General features: G+C 41.9%; 1 protein-coding gene across 2 annotated transcripts in view; it reads right to left on the bottom strand.

Moving 5' to 3' along the window:
- LOC148094336 (cyclin-Y-like protein 1) overlaps positions 1-16,142 on the bottom strand; it is a 42,905-nt gene extending 26,763 nt beyond the window's left edge. The window contains exons 1-3 of one of the 2 annotated variants that reach the window (XM_087825062.1): positions 16,028-16,142; positions 4,693-4,767; positions 3,374-3,408 (exon numbers count right to left, since the gene is read on the bottom strand). In XM_087825062.1, coding sequence (XP_087681188.1) covers positions 3,374-3,408; positions 4,693-4,699 — 42 coding nt within the window. In that variant the 5' untranslated portion in view covers positions 4,700-4,767; positions 16,028-16,142. Of the gene's footprint in view, positions 1-3,373; positions 3,409-4,199; positions 4,349-4,692; positions 4,768-16,027 lie in introns of those variants that run through there. The other variant, XM_087825061.1, reaches the window with a different exon arrangement.
- Positions 16,143-17,404: the final 1,262 nt, after the last annotated feature.

Here is a 17,404-nt window from a genome sequence, read left to right as displayed (position 1 = left end):
ACGGGAGGAAACAAAGTGTCCTCCAGTGAAGGTCTGGGTGAAGCAGCTGTGGGCACACACAGCGGGACAGCTCTCGGCCGCAAGCCGAGGGAAGCACCGCCACTGCGACAACACGGGGATCACGATGCTCAGCTAAACGAGGCAGCCAGAGAAAGCGAAGAGCCCCACGATTTCACTCACGGGTGGGATATAAAACGAAAACCCACAGACACAGACAACAGCACGGTGGCTGCCAGAGGGAAGGGGTGTGGGGGTGGTGAAGGGCAAGGGGCCCAGATATATGCTGAGGGAAGGTGACTTGGCTTTGGGGGCTGGGCACACAGTGCAATATACCGATCATGCATCACAGACATGCACACTTGAAACCTGTGTGACCCGATTAACCAACGTCCCCCCAATGAATTTAATTAAAAAACATCTGAACTCATAAACAAAAGTTGAAAACATTTCCTAAAATCTACATGCTAAGAACATCACTTTTTTTAGTGATTACTTTAATAGAGCAACTTAGAACCTATGGTATCAGCAAATGAGTTGTCCTATGTAAAATAAACTATTGCATAAAAAGAAAAGAAAATTAATGGGATTGATAAAATTCAAGAGCAAGTGAAAATATAAAAAAATAATTCTTAACCTCAAAAAGGCAAAAAATGGTCTTGGTAAAAGAATGAAATGCTTCAGAAAAGAAAGACAGGATGTAAGAGACACTGTACACTAAAGACAAGATGGACAAAACAGAGAATTATTAAAGGGCTGGGGCATAAAGGCAAGGAAATCTCCAGAAGGTAGAAAAAGAAAAAATGGGGGGAAAGAGGGGAAAATTAGAGAATCGTGCAGGAATCCTGGCTTGAGAGTTCCAACTTCTTAGTAATGGGAATACTAGAAAAAAGGAATAGAGGATATATGAAAGAATCAAAAACAATTCTCTGAAAGCAGATCAGACCTGTAGCCTTGATGGCCACAATAAAATGGAAACTTACAAACAAAAACATATTATAAATTCCAGAATCCCAGGAATAGAGAAGGTTCTAAAAGTTTCCAGGGAAGAGAGGGATGGGGAAATCACTAAAATTAATAATATATAATGTATCATCCCATGTCAACAGACTTAAGAGCAACTGTGGTGAGAAAACAGTAGAAATGCCTCTAGTACTGCAAAAATTAATGTCAACCTATTATTCTGTATTTTATTAAACAGAAGGCATTTCAGAGGCTAGATCTCTAAAAAATTTCTGCCCATGTATCCCTTCCCAGGAAAAAGTGCTCCAGTAAAACGAGTATAACAAGACAGGGGAAAACATACCACCTAGGACAGCGATTTTCAACCAGTGTAAGCGCAGCCCAGTGTGGTGCCACAAGAATTTTTAAAGCATGCAATACCTGACTATTCAGGCAGAGACACTAATCTCTTTTCCCTGAGATTGTCAAATAAAAAATGACAACAGCCAACACAACAAGAGATGTCCAGTGTGTCTTAATCAAACTTATAACTTTTTTTTTTTGTCAGATTGGCAAAAAATATATTTTTTGGTGTGGCACAGAATTTTATTTTATTCATTCATTTTATTTTTTAAAATATATCTTTATTGATTTCCGACAGAGGAAGGGAGAGAGAAAGAGAGAGAGAGAGATAGAAACATCCATGATGAGAGAGTCACTGATCAGCTGCCTGCTGCACGCCCCCCACTGGGGATCAAGCCCGAAACCCAGGCATGTGCCCTGACTGGGAATCGAACCCTGATCTCTGGGGTCATAGGTTGATGCTCAACCACTGAGGCACGCTGGTTGGGCCCACAGAATTTTAGTAATTAGTTTATGTGTGCCATGAGATGGAAAAGGTTGAAAATCACTGATCTAAGACATAGGGGACCCCACACAAGAGAACAGTTATGTGAGCTCCCAGGTGACTTTAAAGAAATATGCCACAAAACAGGCACAGAGCAGGCCTAGGGAAAGCAAGTCTATACTAGACTAGGATAACAAGAGGGGGGAGATTGCTTCCAATAAAACATGGAACTCTGTTTAGGAAATGGAAAATATTTTTGACAGGCCCGTGACAAATGTTACAGAATTTTGGGAAAAAATATTTGTTAGAAAACAAGAAGTGAATATAATCAAAAAATGAATTCCACACTCAAAAAAGTGAAAACTTACTAGGTATTATGTTAATGTAGCGTAAATGTAGTATTTCTGTCTGATAGCCATCTTTCGCTGCCAAATTACTAGATTGTTAGGAACAAAAAAAGTTATTTTGAAAGCAGGGAGACCAGCCTACTTGCTGCATCTGGCTGTGTGAGGTCATGGTGACTAGGAAGAAGGGCTTGGGATTGTCCTGGAGAAATGCTCAAGTTTCAGTCACATAGGGGTCCCAAAAATGTATACACACTGTAACAGCTGGTAACCCACTCAATTTCCACTCCTTTCCAGGTTTAACTGATTTGAAGTAATGGGGGGAGACAGGCTAAGCTTTGAGCAGAGAAAACTTATCCTAACAATCCACTAGACCTTCTTTCATAGGGATTCATAAAAGATAAAGTTTACAGTACAGAACCAGCAACAGTCAACAAATTGAGGGAGCAAAATACAGAACCAAATAATTCTTGCTGTTTGTGATTCCATTGCTTTGCCTTATCATCTGTGCCTGGACCAGAAAACGGTCATCAGTTTGAAAACAGGAACTGACCAAAAAATGATTCACTTCTGTAGATTCTTTCAAATTCTGAAACTGAACTATATGTTAATAAACACTGACTTTATAATCATTCAATGTGCATACACATCTTTTGGGACACCCTGTATTTGAGAAAAAGAATGAAGGGTATACAAGGAAAAGGCACAGCCACAGAACTATATGGCTCAGCAGTAAAAAGTATTTACATAATATAATAGTGTAAACATTGATTCTGATTTAATAAAAACCATGTTACATGTTGAGAGGACGGGGCGGGGGGGAAAGAAGGCCACGCTGGAGTTGAGAAAGCTAAGCTTTCAGCTGCTATGACAATAAGTCAATAGATGGTGCTAAAAATTGACTTAGCTATTATACTGTTGTTTATTTTGTAAAAAACAAGATTAAAAGTTAAGGTAAAAATTTAAGGCAGATCTTTCTATCACAACCATATTATTGAAATTTAACTTAAAGGTCAGAACCCCTTAAAAAATGGGGATTACTAAGCCAAAAATTTTCCTGAATATGTAAGTTTGATAATTAAGATAACAGTTTGATAATTAAGATAACAGAAGTGATTTAGAAAATCTACCAAAAAAGGGACATGCCAATGACACTGGGTCCATTATATACTTTTAAAAATCATGGTAGACAATTTAATTCATATTATTAATTTCTTACTTAACTTTTCCAGTGTTTACTTACATGGTGTGAAGAGCTGTTCCTCCTCTTTCCTTGCACTAAGAATAAAAAGAATAAGTGATCAATGCAGATACAAACGCCGCAGGGAAACAGTTATGATTCCCTGACAGATACCAACACACAAAATAAGACAGATTTCACTCCATTTCCTTTATCACTTCTTGACAATTTATAATTTAAATCACTTGGCAAGAGGAGTCCCACAAAGTAAAACTTTATCCTATGTTTTACTGTTTTGACCTAAGAGAGATTCTATATTAGGTACAAATCAAAGTCGCTCCATGTACTGAAGAAAAGGCAAAGCTAATTAGGCCGGGTGAGAGTCAACTAATGAACCAGTTTAACTGCTGCATCTCTGAGCCACTGCTCAGCCCTGGTTCCTAATTCTGCATTTACACCCACTTTACTTGAGTCACCAGCATCTAGCAGTTGACGGCTCCAAGAACCAGTTTCTGGCCAGGCCCCTGGAAGCATCCTGCACCACTGACTGGTAACCACCTGGAATATCTTACAAAGGGTCCCATCTAGTTTAAATTGTAAAATGAGTGTGGCTAACCTAACTAAACACCTACAACACAAAATTGTTTTGCTCTCAAAAAGAAATGAAAAAAAACAAAAGCTCCAAGAGGGTCCTGGGCTGCACTTTGTGCCCCCCGCTGCCTCCTGGAAGGTGGGGGGGCATCACAGGCACCTTCCTAGGACTGAAGGCAGCTTTTCCTTTACTGTCTCCCCCTCTCTACATGAGAGCAGCCCATGGTCCCAGAAGAAACCGAAATACAGCAATCCTACCGAAAACGATCAGCTCCAGAAAGTCAAAATGCACACGTACCATGAAAAGGCATGTTAAAAAGCCCCACTGTTACTGTGCTGCGTTAATTCAGATCCACTGGGGCCTGCCCTTCTCCTGCCTCTGCTGTCTAATCAACTGAAAGCTTGATCTGTGAGCCTTTTTAAGCAAGAAAACACGATTTAACATAACATTAAGGAAAATAAGCAGGCAAGCAGGGTGATAAAATCCTACAGTTCCGACTCTTTTCCTAAGACAAACAGGACACAGGAAGCTGACACTAGTTTCCCTGCTGATGCTGAGCTTCTGGGGCCCCGCAGGCCTGTCTGCTCTGATGCCCCCGGGCAGCCCTGCAGCAGGTGAGGGAGCTGGGAGGAGCTGGAAAGCTCTAGATGTGGGGAGGATGGAGCATTTGGTTGAGCGCTATGTAAAATAAAGCCAAAATCACAAATTCAATCCTCATACATAAACAACTGATTTTTTTGATTTGTTCAAATAAAAACCTAACTGTGACCTAAATTCTATCTTGACTTACCATGCATTTGATATTTCTTTAGGAAAATTGTCCTTGCCCTGGGATGGTAGGAAGGGATTAACTGTAAATACCACTCTGTATAGGAAGAAGAGAAATAAGCATACTGATTTAGTTGAGTAGAAAAATACAAAATTTAAAAAATAGCTATACATCCATTTTAATCACTTAAACGAAGTTGAAAGAGGCTTTTTTTTGTTTTCATTTTTTTTTAAATATATCTTTATTGATCTCAGAGGAAGGAAAGGAGAGGGAGAGAGAGAGAGAGAAACGTCAATGATGAGAGAGAGTCATTGATCGAGCCTGCAACCCGGGCAGGTGCCCTGACCGGGAATCGAACCCTGATCGCCTGGGTCCCAGTTACACGCTCAACTGCTGAGCAACGCCCAGCCGGGCAAAAAAGTTTTTAAGTAATGGTAACAAAACAATTTTAGTGAAGGCAACAACATAAAAATTCTACCAGGGTTATTAAAAATTGCAAGATCTTTCTAGATATGAGGAATCAACCCAGGCTATATCTTAGACTTTTTTTAAACTTGCACATAAGTAATCTAATTTAAATTAGGGTATCATATATGTGCTTTCCCCCTTCCACTTACCAATTAGAAATATAGTCACTCTCTTTTATGCTGATATTACTAGCTCATTCCAGAAACAGTCTCAAGAAGCAAGTTACACTGTGGCCAATTAGTGACAGATGCAAGCTAATACATCAAATAGGCCCAAATCAAGTGAGCTGCTTTTGGAAAATGTTCTTTACACACGTAGGCTGATTCTAACTCCATTCAGATAATGAACTTACTTAGTCAGCTGAGGCTTACTTGGGGCTGTTCATCGTGGCGCATTTTAAAGGACAGCATAAGAGCTCAGTGCTCTAATCTACAGGAATAGTTTCATGACAGTGACTTTTTATACTTTTGACAAAGTGATTTCTTAGTTCTGCTCTCAATTTCCAAAGCTAAACTCTCACTTCTTCCTTCCATGCCCCATGATTAATTTGGGTCTTCAATAAGAATTCTTTCTCGGCCTGATCATAGGGCTGCTTGCAAACATGAAATCTGCTGTGAACACATAAAGTCAGTCCCCTGCAGCGCACCTTGCACCGAGGTGGGATAATCTTCTACTTAGGCAAGAATAACAAACACGTACTTGAATTTTAATAACACACAGTTCCCCACTATATGCGATTATAAAGTTGTCATTTAAAAAAACAAACCCTATGATAGGCCTTAGCAATGTCCATCTCAAACCATTTAACCAAACTTATAAGAAAGTGGACCAAGGTCCTGATGGAATAATGGTTCAGGCGACATTCCCCACGTCACGTAATAATGGGCCTGTTTTTAAAAGGGCATTTGGAGGTCAAATATAAATAGACTATACCCCTGGTTCTTGGAGAATCAAAATGTTCACTGATATGTTAAAACTATAGTAATGAATAAAGTCTAACATCATGTCCAAATGTATTTACCTAGAAGACTTTCCCCTCCGAGTAACACAGTTAGAATGTTGCCCAAACGTCATTCGGGACTGGCTGGTTAGCAGACATCTGAGCTGTCGGCTTTGACAGTCCCGCCAGCAGAGAAATTAAATAACTGAACCAATTGCCTTGTGCTTCAAGGAAGCTCCTTCCCTGAATTTCAAGTTTATTAAATTGCTTTTGAAGACACTATTCTATTCAACATTTTTTTGTAAAAAATTCATACAATTATTTCAATGGATTTTCCCCACATATTTGAAAAATGAGACAATGTGAGCTATTTGGAAAAATAAACTAACTCAGTTGTGCACAAAGTGAGAGGCAGAGACTATCAGAGCAGCCTGTAACCTCCAGCTGCTGAGAGAATGCAAGACTATTTCCTACCAAAAATAATGCAAATATACTGAATTTGAATAAAAAATAACACATTTGCAGAAGCACCCATGTTTGTATAGGTCCCTATGCCATGATATAGCTAAATTAGTAATTTCACTGGAAAGCCCAAGAAAAGTATGTACTTCAGTCAAGGAAGCAGTAGGCTTACACACACACACCCACACACACACACACCCCAAAACAAGATGTGCTGCTATGGCTCTAAATATAAAAATCAAGAAGGCTGGAATGAAAGAAATGACAATATGCAGAAAAAAACAAAATTAGCTCAAGTAACAAACAAAAAGCTGGAGCTTCCCCTACCCTACACCCAGTTCTAGGGCAGGCACATGCCCCAGGGCTGGCCGATCAATCCCAGCTGGTCTGGCACCTCCCAAGAACCTCAGAGAAAGGCAGAGCTGACCTCTAGGACCCTTAGGGCCTCTGGAGCTCTGGGCGTTGACTTTACCAGCATGAGGAGGAAGCCTTTTCAGGAGAAATCCACAGGAGCAGAACTGAGACGAGTTCTGAGAAGCTCATTTCATTCCTGAATCAAGGAGTACCTTGGTTTTTACTCTGTGAACTCTGGTCATACAAGGCAGTGGTTTTAAACTTTTGAATCTCCTTAGAAAAGCTCTTTAAAATGAAATGACTAGACCAAAAGGTTAGGTTGTTTTTATGGCTCAATGTATACAACTAAGTTGCTTTCTAAAACAGGTGAGGGCATGCAAGAGTATAATGCCTCCAAACATACCAGTTTTAGCTTCTACTCCAGCTTTAATACTTAAACAAATCCCAGTTATGTGAATGAGGAACCTCACAGTGTCTCTAATTTGCATTTCTTTGATTATATAGTTTGACCACAGTTAACAGTGTTATTTCCACTTTGGTGAGTTGCCTTTTGTTTACAGGTACTGTATGTATTGTGCCCACGAGAACCCTAAGGTTATTAATTTGCATGAGCCTTTCATAAAATATTTACTGTTTATAGCCTCCAACAATTTTATATATATATAACTTCCACTTTTTGCTATTGACAAATACTGCATCACTATTTTATAGTGTGGTTTTAAGCAGCATTTTTCAGAAAGACTGATTTCAATTTATTCCAATTAAATAGAAATGTCAGAAGTTTCTAGGCCAACTGCTGGGCACCTGTTCACTTAAGGTTCCTGCATGTACTGACTGCTCTATCCCTATACTACACATTGTGTTTACTATACATTGTATTAGTTTCCTGACCCATAACACGAAATTTAGACTCTAACAAGTGGATTATGCACTAATGATTTTCTCTCTCTGAGTCTGCACTTTCCCCCAGGCAGGTGGCTCCTTCCCCATGGCCTGGAGCTGGCTGCCCCACCCAAGGGCACAGGGTGCGCTCCTGGGGCCCCCAGGCTGCTGCTCCTTGAGCCTTGCTTCCTAGGAAGCCTCTGCCCCTCCCAGCTCTGGCTTCCAAACCCCCTCTGCAGCTGGCTCGCCTTGGATCTCAGGGCTGCCTTGTTGGAGTCCTCAACACGTGTCAGTGACTGTGACCGAGACGGGGCAGTTCCTACAGTGAAGTACACCCTTCTTCCATTATGTATTTTTAAAGGTACTTTGCTCAGTGTCTTGGACTTTTAGGAACATTCCTCAGTAACAATTTACCTCAATTTCATCTCAAATTATGGAATGTTACTGTTTTAACCCTGAAGTTTAATTACTCTAATACACTGGAAAAAGGGTGTGTGAAAAAAGGTAGTATCCCCAAAGCTGATCACATGACATGTCACTCTATCAGTCCCATCCCTGTGTCCATCCATCTGAAATTCACATTCCTGCTCCAGCAACCTGATGTTCAAACCTCGGAAAACTCAATTTATACCACTCAGAGCCTGTCTTCTCACATGTAAAACAGATATAATTCCTATATTACTGAACTCAAAACACTGTAAGGGTCAAATGAAATGCAAGAGGAATTTATGTACTATATATAGAGCACCAAGAAGTGACAAAAAAGCTTTCATAAATTAATTCAAAAGCAAAATATGAACATTTAGCATCACTTCAGAGGAAGTGTATGAAGTGCCCGCTCAGTAACCAGCACCCCCACGTCATCTTAAGTAAATGTGAGCCTTGGCTGCCCGTTGAAGGGAAAGGAACCAAAGTCACACAACTAGCAGGAATTTCAGCATTTTTGTAAAATAAGCAAATACATATTTCCCCTGCTTTGTCATGTACATCACTGGATGTCCTCTCCTTCCTTTTCCATGTAACTTATCCTGGAGATCACCACATAGCAGGAAAGAGATATTTTATTTTTTATAGCTCCATAGTAGTCGACTGTGGGGACGTACTAGTTTATTTTTCTGTGACTTGTCATTCCTATTGTGTCACTACATTTAGATTTACTTAATTTCCTTAACTCGGCCCATTTTAGGCCCTTACAGTTTCTGTTCAATCCACGGTTGACTCCCCTGCGCTACTCTGCCCGCCGTCTACCTGACACCCCTGCATCCCCCTTCTCACCCGGGAGCTTCTCTCTCTCTCCCTCGCTGTTCCTCTCTCTCTCTTTATACAATTAGCATCATTTCCCTACATATAATCCTCCAGTGGTTTCTAATTACAAGACTAAAATTCGTATTTTTTGTCAAGGCCCACCGGCATGCAGGTCTGAACGCACTGCCTTCCTCCTCCCGGCGTCCGTCAGTCTCCTCAGCCCCCCCCCCCCCCCCCGGGCCTGCTGTTCGTGGCCTGCACTCTGCGCACCCCCACCTGAGGAACCTGCCTGGAGCGTGTTCACAGGGCTCCCTCATTTTCAGACCGGCTCAGTGTCACTAAAGGGAGCAGCCGTCTTTAACCCTGACTTTCTTGACTGTCCATGTGCTGTCTGCCCCTAGGATCCTCTAGAATGTAGAAACCTTTGCTAGGGTAGGAGCCTGGCCTTGAGTATCACTGTTTGTCCTGCATCTGGAATGGTGCCCAGTAAATATCTAACTATTTCAGTGTACCCCAAGTCAATTAAGTTTCTCCCAATTCTCTTATAACTCCTAAGATTTTACCTAATGCAATCTTCTGATTTATCATCTAAGATCAGCACTTCTTTCAGATCTTAGCGTATTTACTCAGAATTAGAGACACAAAATCCCCCAAAAACCTAAAAGAGAAGTTCTGCTGTCCAGTGAAAAACCAATGGTGACTTTACTTTGGGATAAGAATATTTACTGTTAAAATACCTTAACTGCAAAATGACATCCTAATCAAGATATAAGAAAGCATACCATCTGAAGTCTACAGGTCAGTATAATGCATCTGTTTTTATCTGGGTCCCAGAATAAAGCATTATAATGGGAGTGTGTATGGTTTCACTTTGGACAATGGCCCATCCTAAAGACTGGGCACCTGAGTGATGCTCCAACCATCTGAAGGTACAGGGACAGTTATGAAAAGGCCTGCAGCAGAGCTCCAGGCAGTTGCATAGAAATACCCCTTGGAGCGCCCTCCAGGGGTCAGGCACACGTCCAGGGGCTTTATGTCATTACTTCTCTTTATAACAAAGAGCTATAAAGCAGCATACAAACAATGATTTCATTTTTGTAGAATCACATGTTATGTTTATATGCGTACGAAAGGTTCAGGAAGAATAAACACCAAAATATTAATAAACGTTCTGGGTGTTCTCAGCATAAGCGAGTGACTTTTCTGTATTTTCCAATCTTTTACATCAAATGCTTATTAATATTGTCACCAAAAAAAGAGGGTTTAAAATAGCTCCTGGAAAGAGTGAAGATCTGCTGCCCAGAGGTTTTTCCTCATAGTATTGCCAGTTCCTTCCTACGCACCCCTCAGGGGCAGCAGGAGGAAGGGTCCCCTGAGAGAGCACCTTGAGCCAGCAAATTAGCAAAGCTCATGAGGTCAGGACACGAAAGGCTATGTGAGCAGTTGGTGAGTAATAACAACACTGCATGACAGGACCTTAGTGTCTTTTTTCTGTTACTGAGGCCACCATCGGTTATATTCGATATACTGTTAGATAAAGGCAAGGTGCTACACAAATTCTTTTAAGTCTGTCTGAAATCTGTACTAGGCTCTTAAGAATATCCCCTGGAAATGACTTCAAGAAACCACCTTCTGTTCCAGAAGAACAAGGCAGAGCATCATTCAAGCGTGATTCTGTGTAAGAGGCACATGGTTCAATTCTCCAGCACAGAAAAGCCAGAATGTTTTACATCTAAGTAGGTATTTCCTATTTCCAGGGAAATTGATGTAAAATTGTCTGAAATACAGACATTAAAAGCAAATTTTCAGTGTCCTTGGACTTTACATTTACCATTTTCACCTTGTTTCTATGGAAACTTAATAACAGGCAAATGCTGAAATTGAGGTTTCTCATATCACGGTATTGAATGTCTCTTCAAAATTAAAAACAAGTTGAAATAGAAAATCTATCACATTAAACATAAAAGGCAATTCTATACTGTGAACCCTGTATTTCCAGCTTCTCTGGTTTACATTACTCACTACAGGCTTGTGCTCACTCCCTGGTCCTTGACCTGCCCTCTCACCAGCTTCTCACAAGGTCCCTCTGCGTCCGGAGCTCTGTCGGCTTCCATCCGAGGCCGTTGGAACACACTCCCTAAAACACAGCAACTCGCACCCGGGGAAATTCCTGGTCCCCCGTGACTTCTGCTTTGACTCTTACCCACTGTGATGAGTTTATAGACACAGGGGGAGCAGCCGTTGCTTCTGAGTTGTATACAATGATTTCAAACGGGAGTAATCACGATGGGAAGAAGTTAAAATGGGCTCACTTTATGGAGAAATATGAAATATAAGCTGCAATCTAAAGAGTTTGTAAGCACCACAGAAACTGAATTTGGCACATTTCCACCTGCACGTCAGCCTCTTCTGCTCAGCAGCTGTGCCACAGTCACTTCACAGTCTAAGTCTCGGTTTCCTCGGCAGCAATGGAGGGAGAGTATACACGGGCCTTATTTGCAGTTAGAAGGGCCAAAGGAGATACACATGGAAGTGAGTTGTACACCTTAAAAGAATTAAATCAGGGTCCTCTTTAGCCTCTCATCCAACACTACCCATACTAACTGGTTTATAAAATCACTCAGAGGCTTACCTGGCAGCGCCAAGCAGAGCGAGCAGAAGTTTTCACAGGTACTTACTTGCCTTGTGTTTAAAGGTACACTTAATTCACGTAATTTGTTCATTTATTTCACAATATTTGAATATTCTGAAAAGCGAGTACTTTTCAGTTACAAAGCCATGTGCACCATCGGGGTGAATTCACATGGCTAATTATTCTAACATTTAAAGAAATTAAAAGCTCAACTAGAGTTTAAATAGAATAAGAGCTATAGTACATTTGCTCTATGAAATAATTTCTGGCATTTACATCAAACAAATGAACCAAGGGGGTTTTAACATCTTTGTGAAAGAATGTTTTCTACTTCAAAACCACAGTCTCCATTAGCTGCACTGTCATCAGGCTTATTTTCCAGCAAGTACTTCTTCTCCCTCCCTCTCTCCTCCCTCTCCCCCCCACCCCCCTTTAGGCACCTGGTCTTCAGAAATTCTACCTCAACATTCCTACAGTTAGACAGGAATCTCCCTGCAGGAGGGAAGAGGACCTAGAGGGCGCCATGCAGACGAACGTTCTGAAGATATATTTGTATCAAAGTAAATAATCAGACTCAGAGGTTTCTCCTTTGTGTAAAACAACAACCAACCAAAATAGTATTCTCGGTAGCACTGGCAGCACATTACACATCACTCAGTAATTTCAAGTCCCTCTCCCACCATTTCCCTCTGTATTCAAATTACAGTTGGGAGGAATAAAGCAGCTTCTAGGCAGCCAACTGAACACAGCCTACTTAAGACCACCACGTAGAGTCCATGTCAGTTGTCTATTTTGAATTGAAATAATAAACTCTAACATCTTTGCAGTTGAACTGTCCTGAGTATCAACTATCTTAACAGGTGGGAGCCAGGGTATCCCCAGCCCCTACCTGGTTCCTTCATTTAAGTACCTTATGGATAAGTAAGGAGAGGGAGATGGGATGGATACTCTGAAGTTGGGGTATTCAAGTTTTCACTGACAAAAAGGAGAAAATATACCCAAAAGTCTTCACAGAGGCCCACGAGACATTAAACAGAGCCATAAACAGGAAGGGCCAAGGACTGGAGTGTCTCAGGCTGGGTTGGGAGTAAGAACTGGGCGTTTGGGTACTGAACAGGGAAGGAAACTGGCCAGACAGGACGGGAAGGGAATAAGGGGTGGGGATGCCAGGAAGAGCCAGCTCCATGAAAGCCGGCTCCAGGCAAGGAGCCTGAGGGGGTGGCTCCCTGCTAGGGGGCCCTGGGGTCAGCACAGGACAGAAGTACTCCTGAGAGCAGTGAACACCTGCCACCTCCTTACCATCGGGCATTTCCACGTCACTGAGGCGCAGGATAGGGTGGCCATCACAGAACAGGGAATGCAAGTTGTCAAGTTCCATGGCAGCCGTGGCTGGTGGTTCTGCCACTGAGTTCCTGGAGCCCCCCCCATACACAGGAGTCTCATATTCCCGAGGCCGCCCCCCAGAGTGCTGGCCCAGCTTGGGGCTGGCATTGGGCTTCAGGCAGCAGCAGGACAGTTTGTTCCCCATGAGGACCCTTCACTCCTTGCTGCTGTCACTGCCTTCACTCAACAGCCCCACCCCCCAACTCCCAACAGTGCCAAAGCCCTGTACAGCACAGGGGCCACTGGGCTGCCAGGCCCTGGGCAGGGCTCAAGGCCTGGCTGTGCCCCTGCTGCTGCCCCCCCTGCTGTCAGCTGTGACCGCCTCCACTGAGCTGACTAGTCTGTGAGGACGGCGAGCAGCCTGACTTATTCCAAAGGTGTGGAGATCAGACAACTGCTGAGAATCACAGCCACCGCAAGAAGAGAGCACAGCCGAAGCTCCTCCTCCTTCCACAGCTGCTTCTCAACTGAAGGCAGTTCACCTGGTTGGCACCAGCCAACCAGAGCACATTCCGCGGTCACCTGGTTACGAGGGAACAATCCCGCCCAGAGTTCCATCCAGGCCCCCACCTTACAGGGAAGGCAGTGGTTCAGGATGCCCCTGCCCTGCCCTGCACCCACTCCACCCCCTTACCAAGTGCACAGGCCTGGCCCGGTCTCAGCTTCCATACATAATTGCCTAACCAAGTCCAATGTTTTCAGGAGGGCAGGAAAGCTACAAATGCCATCGGCTATGGCATTGGGGTGAAGAAGTAAACAGGAAGCGAGAAAGTGAAGACAGCAACTGAGGGCTTCTCTTCCTGAGCATTTGGCTGAGAAGAGAGATGTGGCAGTAGTGAGAGGGAAACACACTGCTAGGATATGTTTATTCTTAGATGAAAAATACATGTATATTTATATGTTAAAGCATAAGAGCCAATGCAAAAAAAAAACAGAAGTCAGAGGAGCCGGGAGAATGACAGGAGCAAGGCCCCCGTGAGCAGGAGGGACACACTCAGAGCAGGGATGCACAAGCTCTGGAAGGACAGAGACGCCAGGAGGGAGCAGGACCTGTGCGGCCACAGAGACATTTTTGGTAGAGGGGAGACTTAGGAATTGCTCGTCGGATGACCTCTGTCTTTATTTTAATAGGCTCCTACAGGGAAAGCCTCTCGGAGGGAGAGGGTGAGGTGTCGAGAAGTGTGCACTTCAGAAAAGCTGGAAGTACCCAACAAAACCCAAATATCATCTTTCCTCAAAGGTGGGTGGGTTCAAAAGAAATTTGAGCAAAACCAAGTAGCTCTACTATAAATAGATGTCACAGAAGTAGAAGAGAAGGCTAATTATTTCCCCAAATAATTAACAGGAATAGCACCAACTTTTGGAGAAGAGTAGAGAAAAATTTAAGACAAAAATGACATGTAACTGAAAAAAGTGTGAACTTTTACAAGCCCTTTAATCACACATGTGCCAAAAAAATAAAAAGGAGCAGAGGGAGTGTTCCCCTTTATTAAAAGGACAGCAGGAGGGAAAGGTCAGCTCAAAAATCAGAGAAGCAGAGATTATTAATATTTAATAGTTTAAAAGATATAAGTAAGGTTTAGTGACAAGAACAAGCGATGTATTAAAACTTAGAGACCACAGTGAGTGGGAAAGGGCTCGATGAAGTTCAGTTTCAGTAAACAACATGGAGTTAAATCCTTAGGACCTAGTGAACGAATTCCATGGTGATAATATTATTGTCTAACGTCCTAGGAATGTCATTAGATACCATTCTGGATGACTCTTGTACACTTGATGGATGCCTAAGTTTATGTGACCAAGTAGTGCCTGCATTTATCAACAGATCCACACAAAAAGAAATGCATGACCTTGAATATTAAAGAATTTTAAACTTGTTAAGCCAAAAAATAATAGAAACAATTATTAGGAAAGTAGATTTTAAAACATTTTGTTTAAAGAAAACATTGCAGAGCAGTAAGAAAAAATCCTCTACTTCTATAACAGTAGCAAACCAGGGAGAGCAAAGGGAAGTGAATAGGAGTGATATGATTTGAGTTAGGGCAGAGTTTGATTTTGTGACAGAAACGGAGACCTTGGTTTTGCTCCTGATGGCTGAATATCCCCTGGGAGGACTGTATGATCAGTGTTTTACATGGTCTGGTGTGAACTCACTCCATTCATTCATTCATTCATTCATTCATTCATTCATTCATTCAATACCCATTCAATACCTGAGCCTTTACCACAGCCTACATGCATTTTTAGGTGCTGGGGATGTTGCTTTCACCAAGATAAACAAGGTGCCTATTCGCATAACATTTATTTCTAGGAGAAGGGTCAACACACAGTGTTGCCCATCCCACCACAAACTCATGGCTCAGGATGGCTATTGATCTCCAGCTATTCTGTCTTCATTACAGACAGCAGGGCAAAATGATAAGGGAGATTTTTTCCAGAATATCCACATGGCACAGTGCTTACATATTACTGCCTTAAAGACTAGTCACATGGCCACACCTAGCTGCAAGAGAGGCTCGAAAAATGTAATCATATAGCTCACTAAGTAAGACAGAAGAGAAAAGTGATTATTGGAAAGTAGCTAGCCCTGTATGCCACAATATGTAAGGAAAGATTAGAAAAGTTTCAACTTCAGGAATAATCATGATAAAATTTCATAGCCTTTTGTAAGCATAAGTGAAAATTTTATACCAGCAGGTCTGTAATAATCTTTTCTGAAGCAAACAGGACAGGAACAGCGGAGAGAGGTTTAAGCTATAAAATGAAACTAGGTTACATAGAAGAAAGATTTTCCCGCAGTCAAGTGATCAGGATTACATAGAACATGGGTATTGTGACTAATAGGGGTCCAGCCTGAGGATTATAACGAGTGGTTCTTACAGAAAAGGATTTTGTGTGTAAGTAATATGCATATTTTTCCTGAGCTGAGCTGATCATCATCGTCATATTCTCAAAGGCATACGTAACAAAAATGCTAAGAATTACTATACCTGATTTGATGGGGAACAACTCTCCTTCCCAACTTCAGAAAATTATAATCCAGATTTGTTAGGAAGTAGGGCATTCGATGATGTTGATATTCACATTTCAGTAAACTGTCCGGTGCCTCTTCCACCTGGCCCTTTCCAAGCCTTCTGAATTCTTCTCCCATCTTCCCTCTTCTCACAGCATGTAGGTTTCTTTCTGCCAAGTGAGTCAATTGACATGAGAATTTTAATTTATTTGATATGATGCTCTAAAAAAATAATAAGGGTGTTAGTTTGCCACACCATCAGGGCATTAATGTTTATTGGACAGGTCAGTTTCAGCCCCAAAGGTCCACTGTGATTACAGTCCCAATCTCGGGGCATTTTATGAGACCAGTTCTAAGACAGGCCTGCAGTGTTAGAGGAGGGTTTTTTTCTTTTCCTTTCCTTCCTTTTCATTTCCTTTTAGGTGTTCAGTAAGTTTATTAAATAAGTATCAGCAGAAAAAATGCCCGTCTCTCTGGTGAGTTCAGTGAGGTGTATGTGCATCACATATTTAATGGTATCTAGCTGGCTAGCTGGCTTTAATATACCCCTTTAAAAAGAAATAACCTGCTGACCTGTAGTTTATGATGAGAAATCAGCTGAAGAGAGCTCCTTTGTAGGTAACAGCTTGTTTTCTCTTGCCACCTCTAAGATTCTCTCTTTGCCTTGGACTTTTTGGCATTTTAATTATGATGTGTTTGGGTGTGGGCCCCTTTGGGTTTTTCTTGCTTGGGACTCTCTGTGCCTCCTAAACTTGTGTGACTTTTTCTTTCATTGGTTAGAGACAGGTTCTGCCATTATTTCTTCAAACAGGTTCTCTAACCTTTGCTTAGGTTCAACCTCTTCTGCCACCACTATGATGCAAATTTTCTTAGGTTTCATGTTGTTCCACAGCTCTCTTAAACTATATTCCTGTTTTTCAATTGTTTTTCTTTTTGGTTCTCTAATTGAGTGATTTTTTTTCCACCCTGTCGTCTAATTCACTGATCCGATCCTCAGCTTCCCCTAATCTGCTGTTCATTCCTTCCAATGTTTTTTTATTTTATTTCTACTATGTCATTCTTAATTTCCTTCATAGTTTCTGTATCTTTTTTCATGCTGTTGAGCATCATTATAATCAGTATTCTGAACTCCATATCATCAGGTATTCAAGGTAATGCAAAACAAGGATCTGAAACCAAGAATACTCTACCCCACAAGGCTATCATTCAAAATAGTTAGTGAAGCACGGCTGGGCATGGCTCAGTGGTTGAGTGTCGACCTAGGATCCAGGCAATTGGGGTTCGGTTCCCAGTCAGGGCACATGCCCCGGTTTCAGGCTCAGTCCCATTCGGGGGCGAACAGGAGGCAGCCGAT

This window comes from Miniopterus natalensis, chromosome 1 (genome assembly GCF_054644295.1).
Source record: "Miniopterus natalensis isolate mMinNat1 chromosome 1, mMinNat1.hap1, whole genome shotgun sequence".
In the NCBI taxonomy this organism is placed as follows: Eukaryota; Metazoa; Chordata; class Mammalia; order Chiroptera; family Miniopteridae; genus Miniopterus; species Miniopterus natalensis.
The sequence above is the reverse complement of the archived record's forward strand: the minus strand, read 5'-3'. Positions and strand labels throughout refer to the sequence as shown.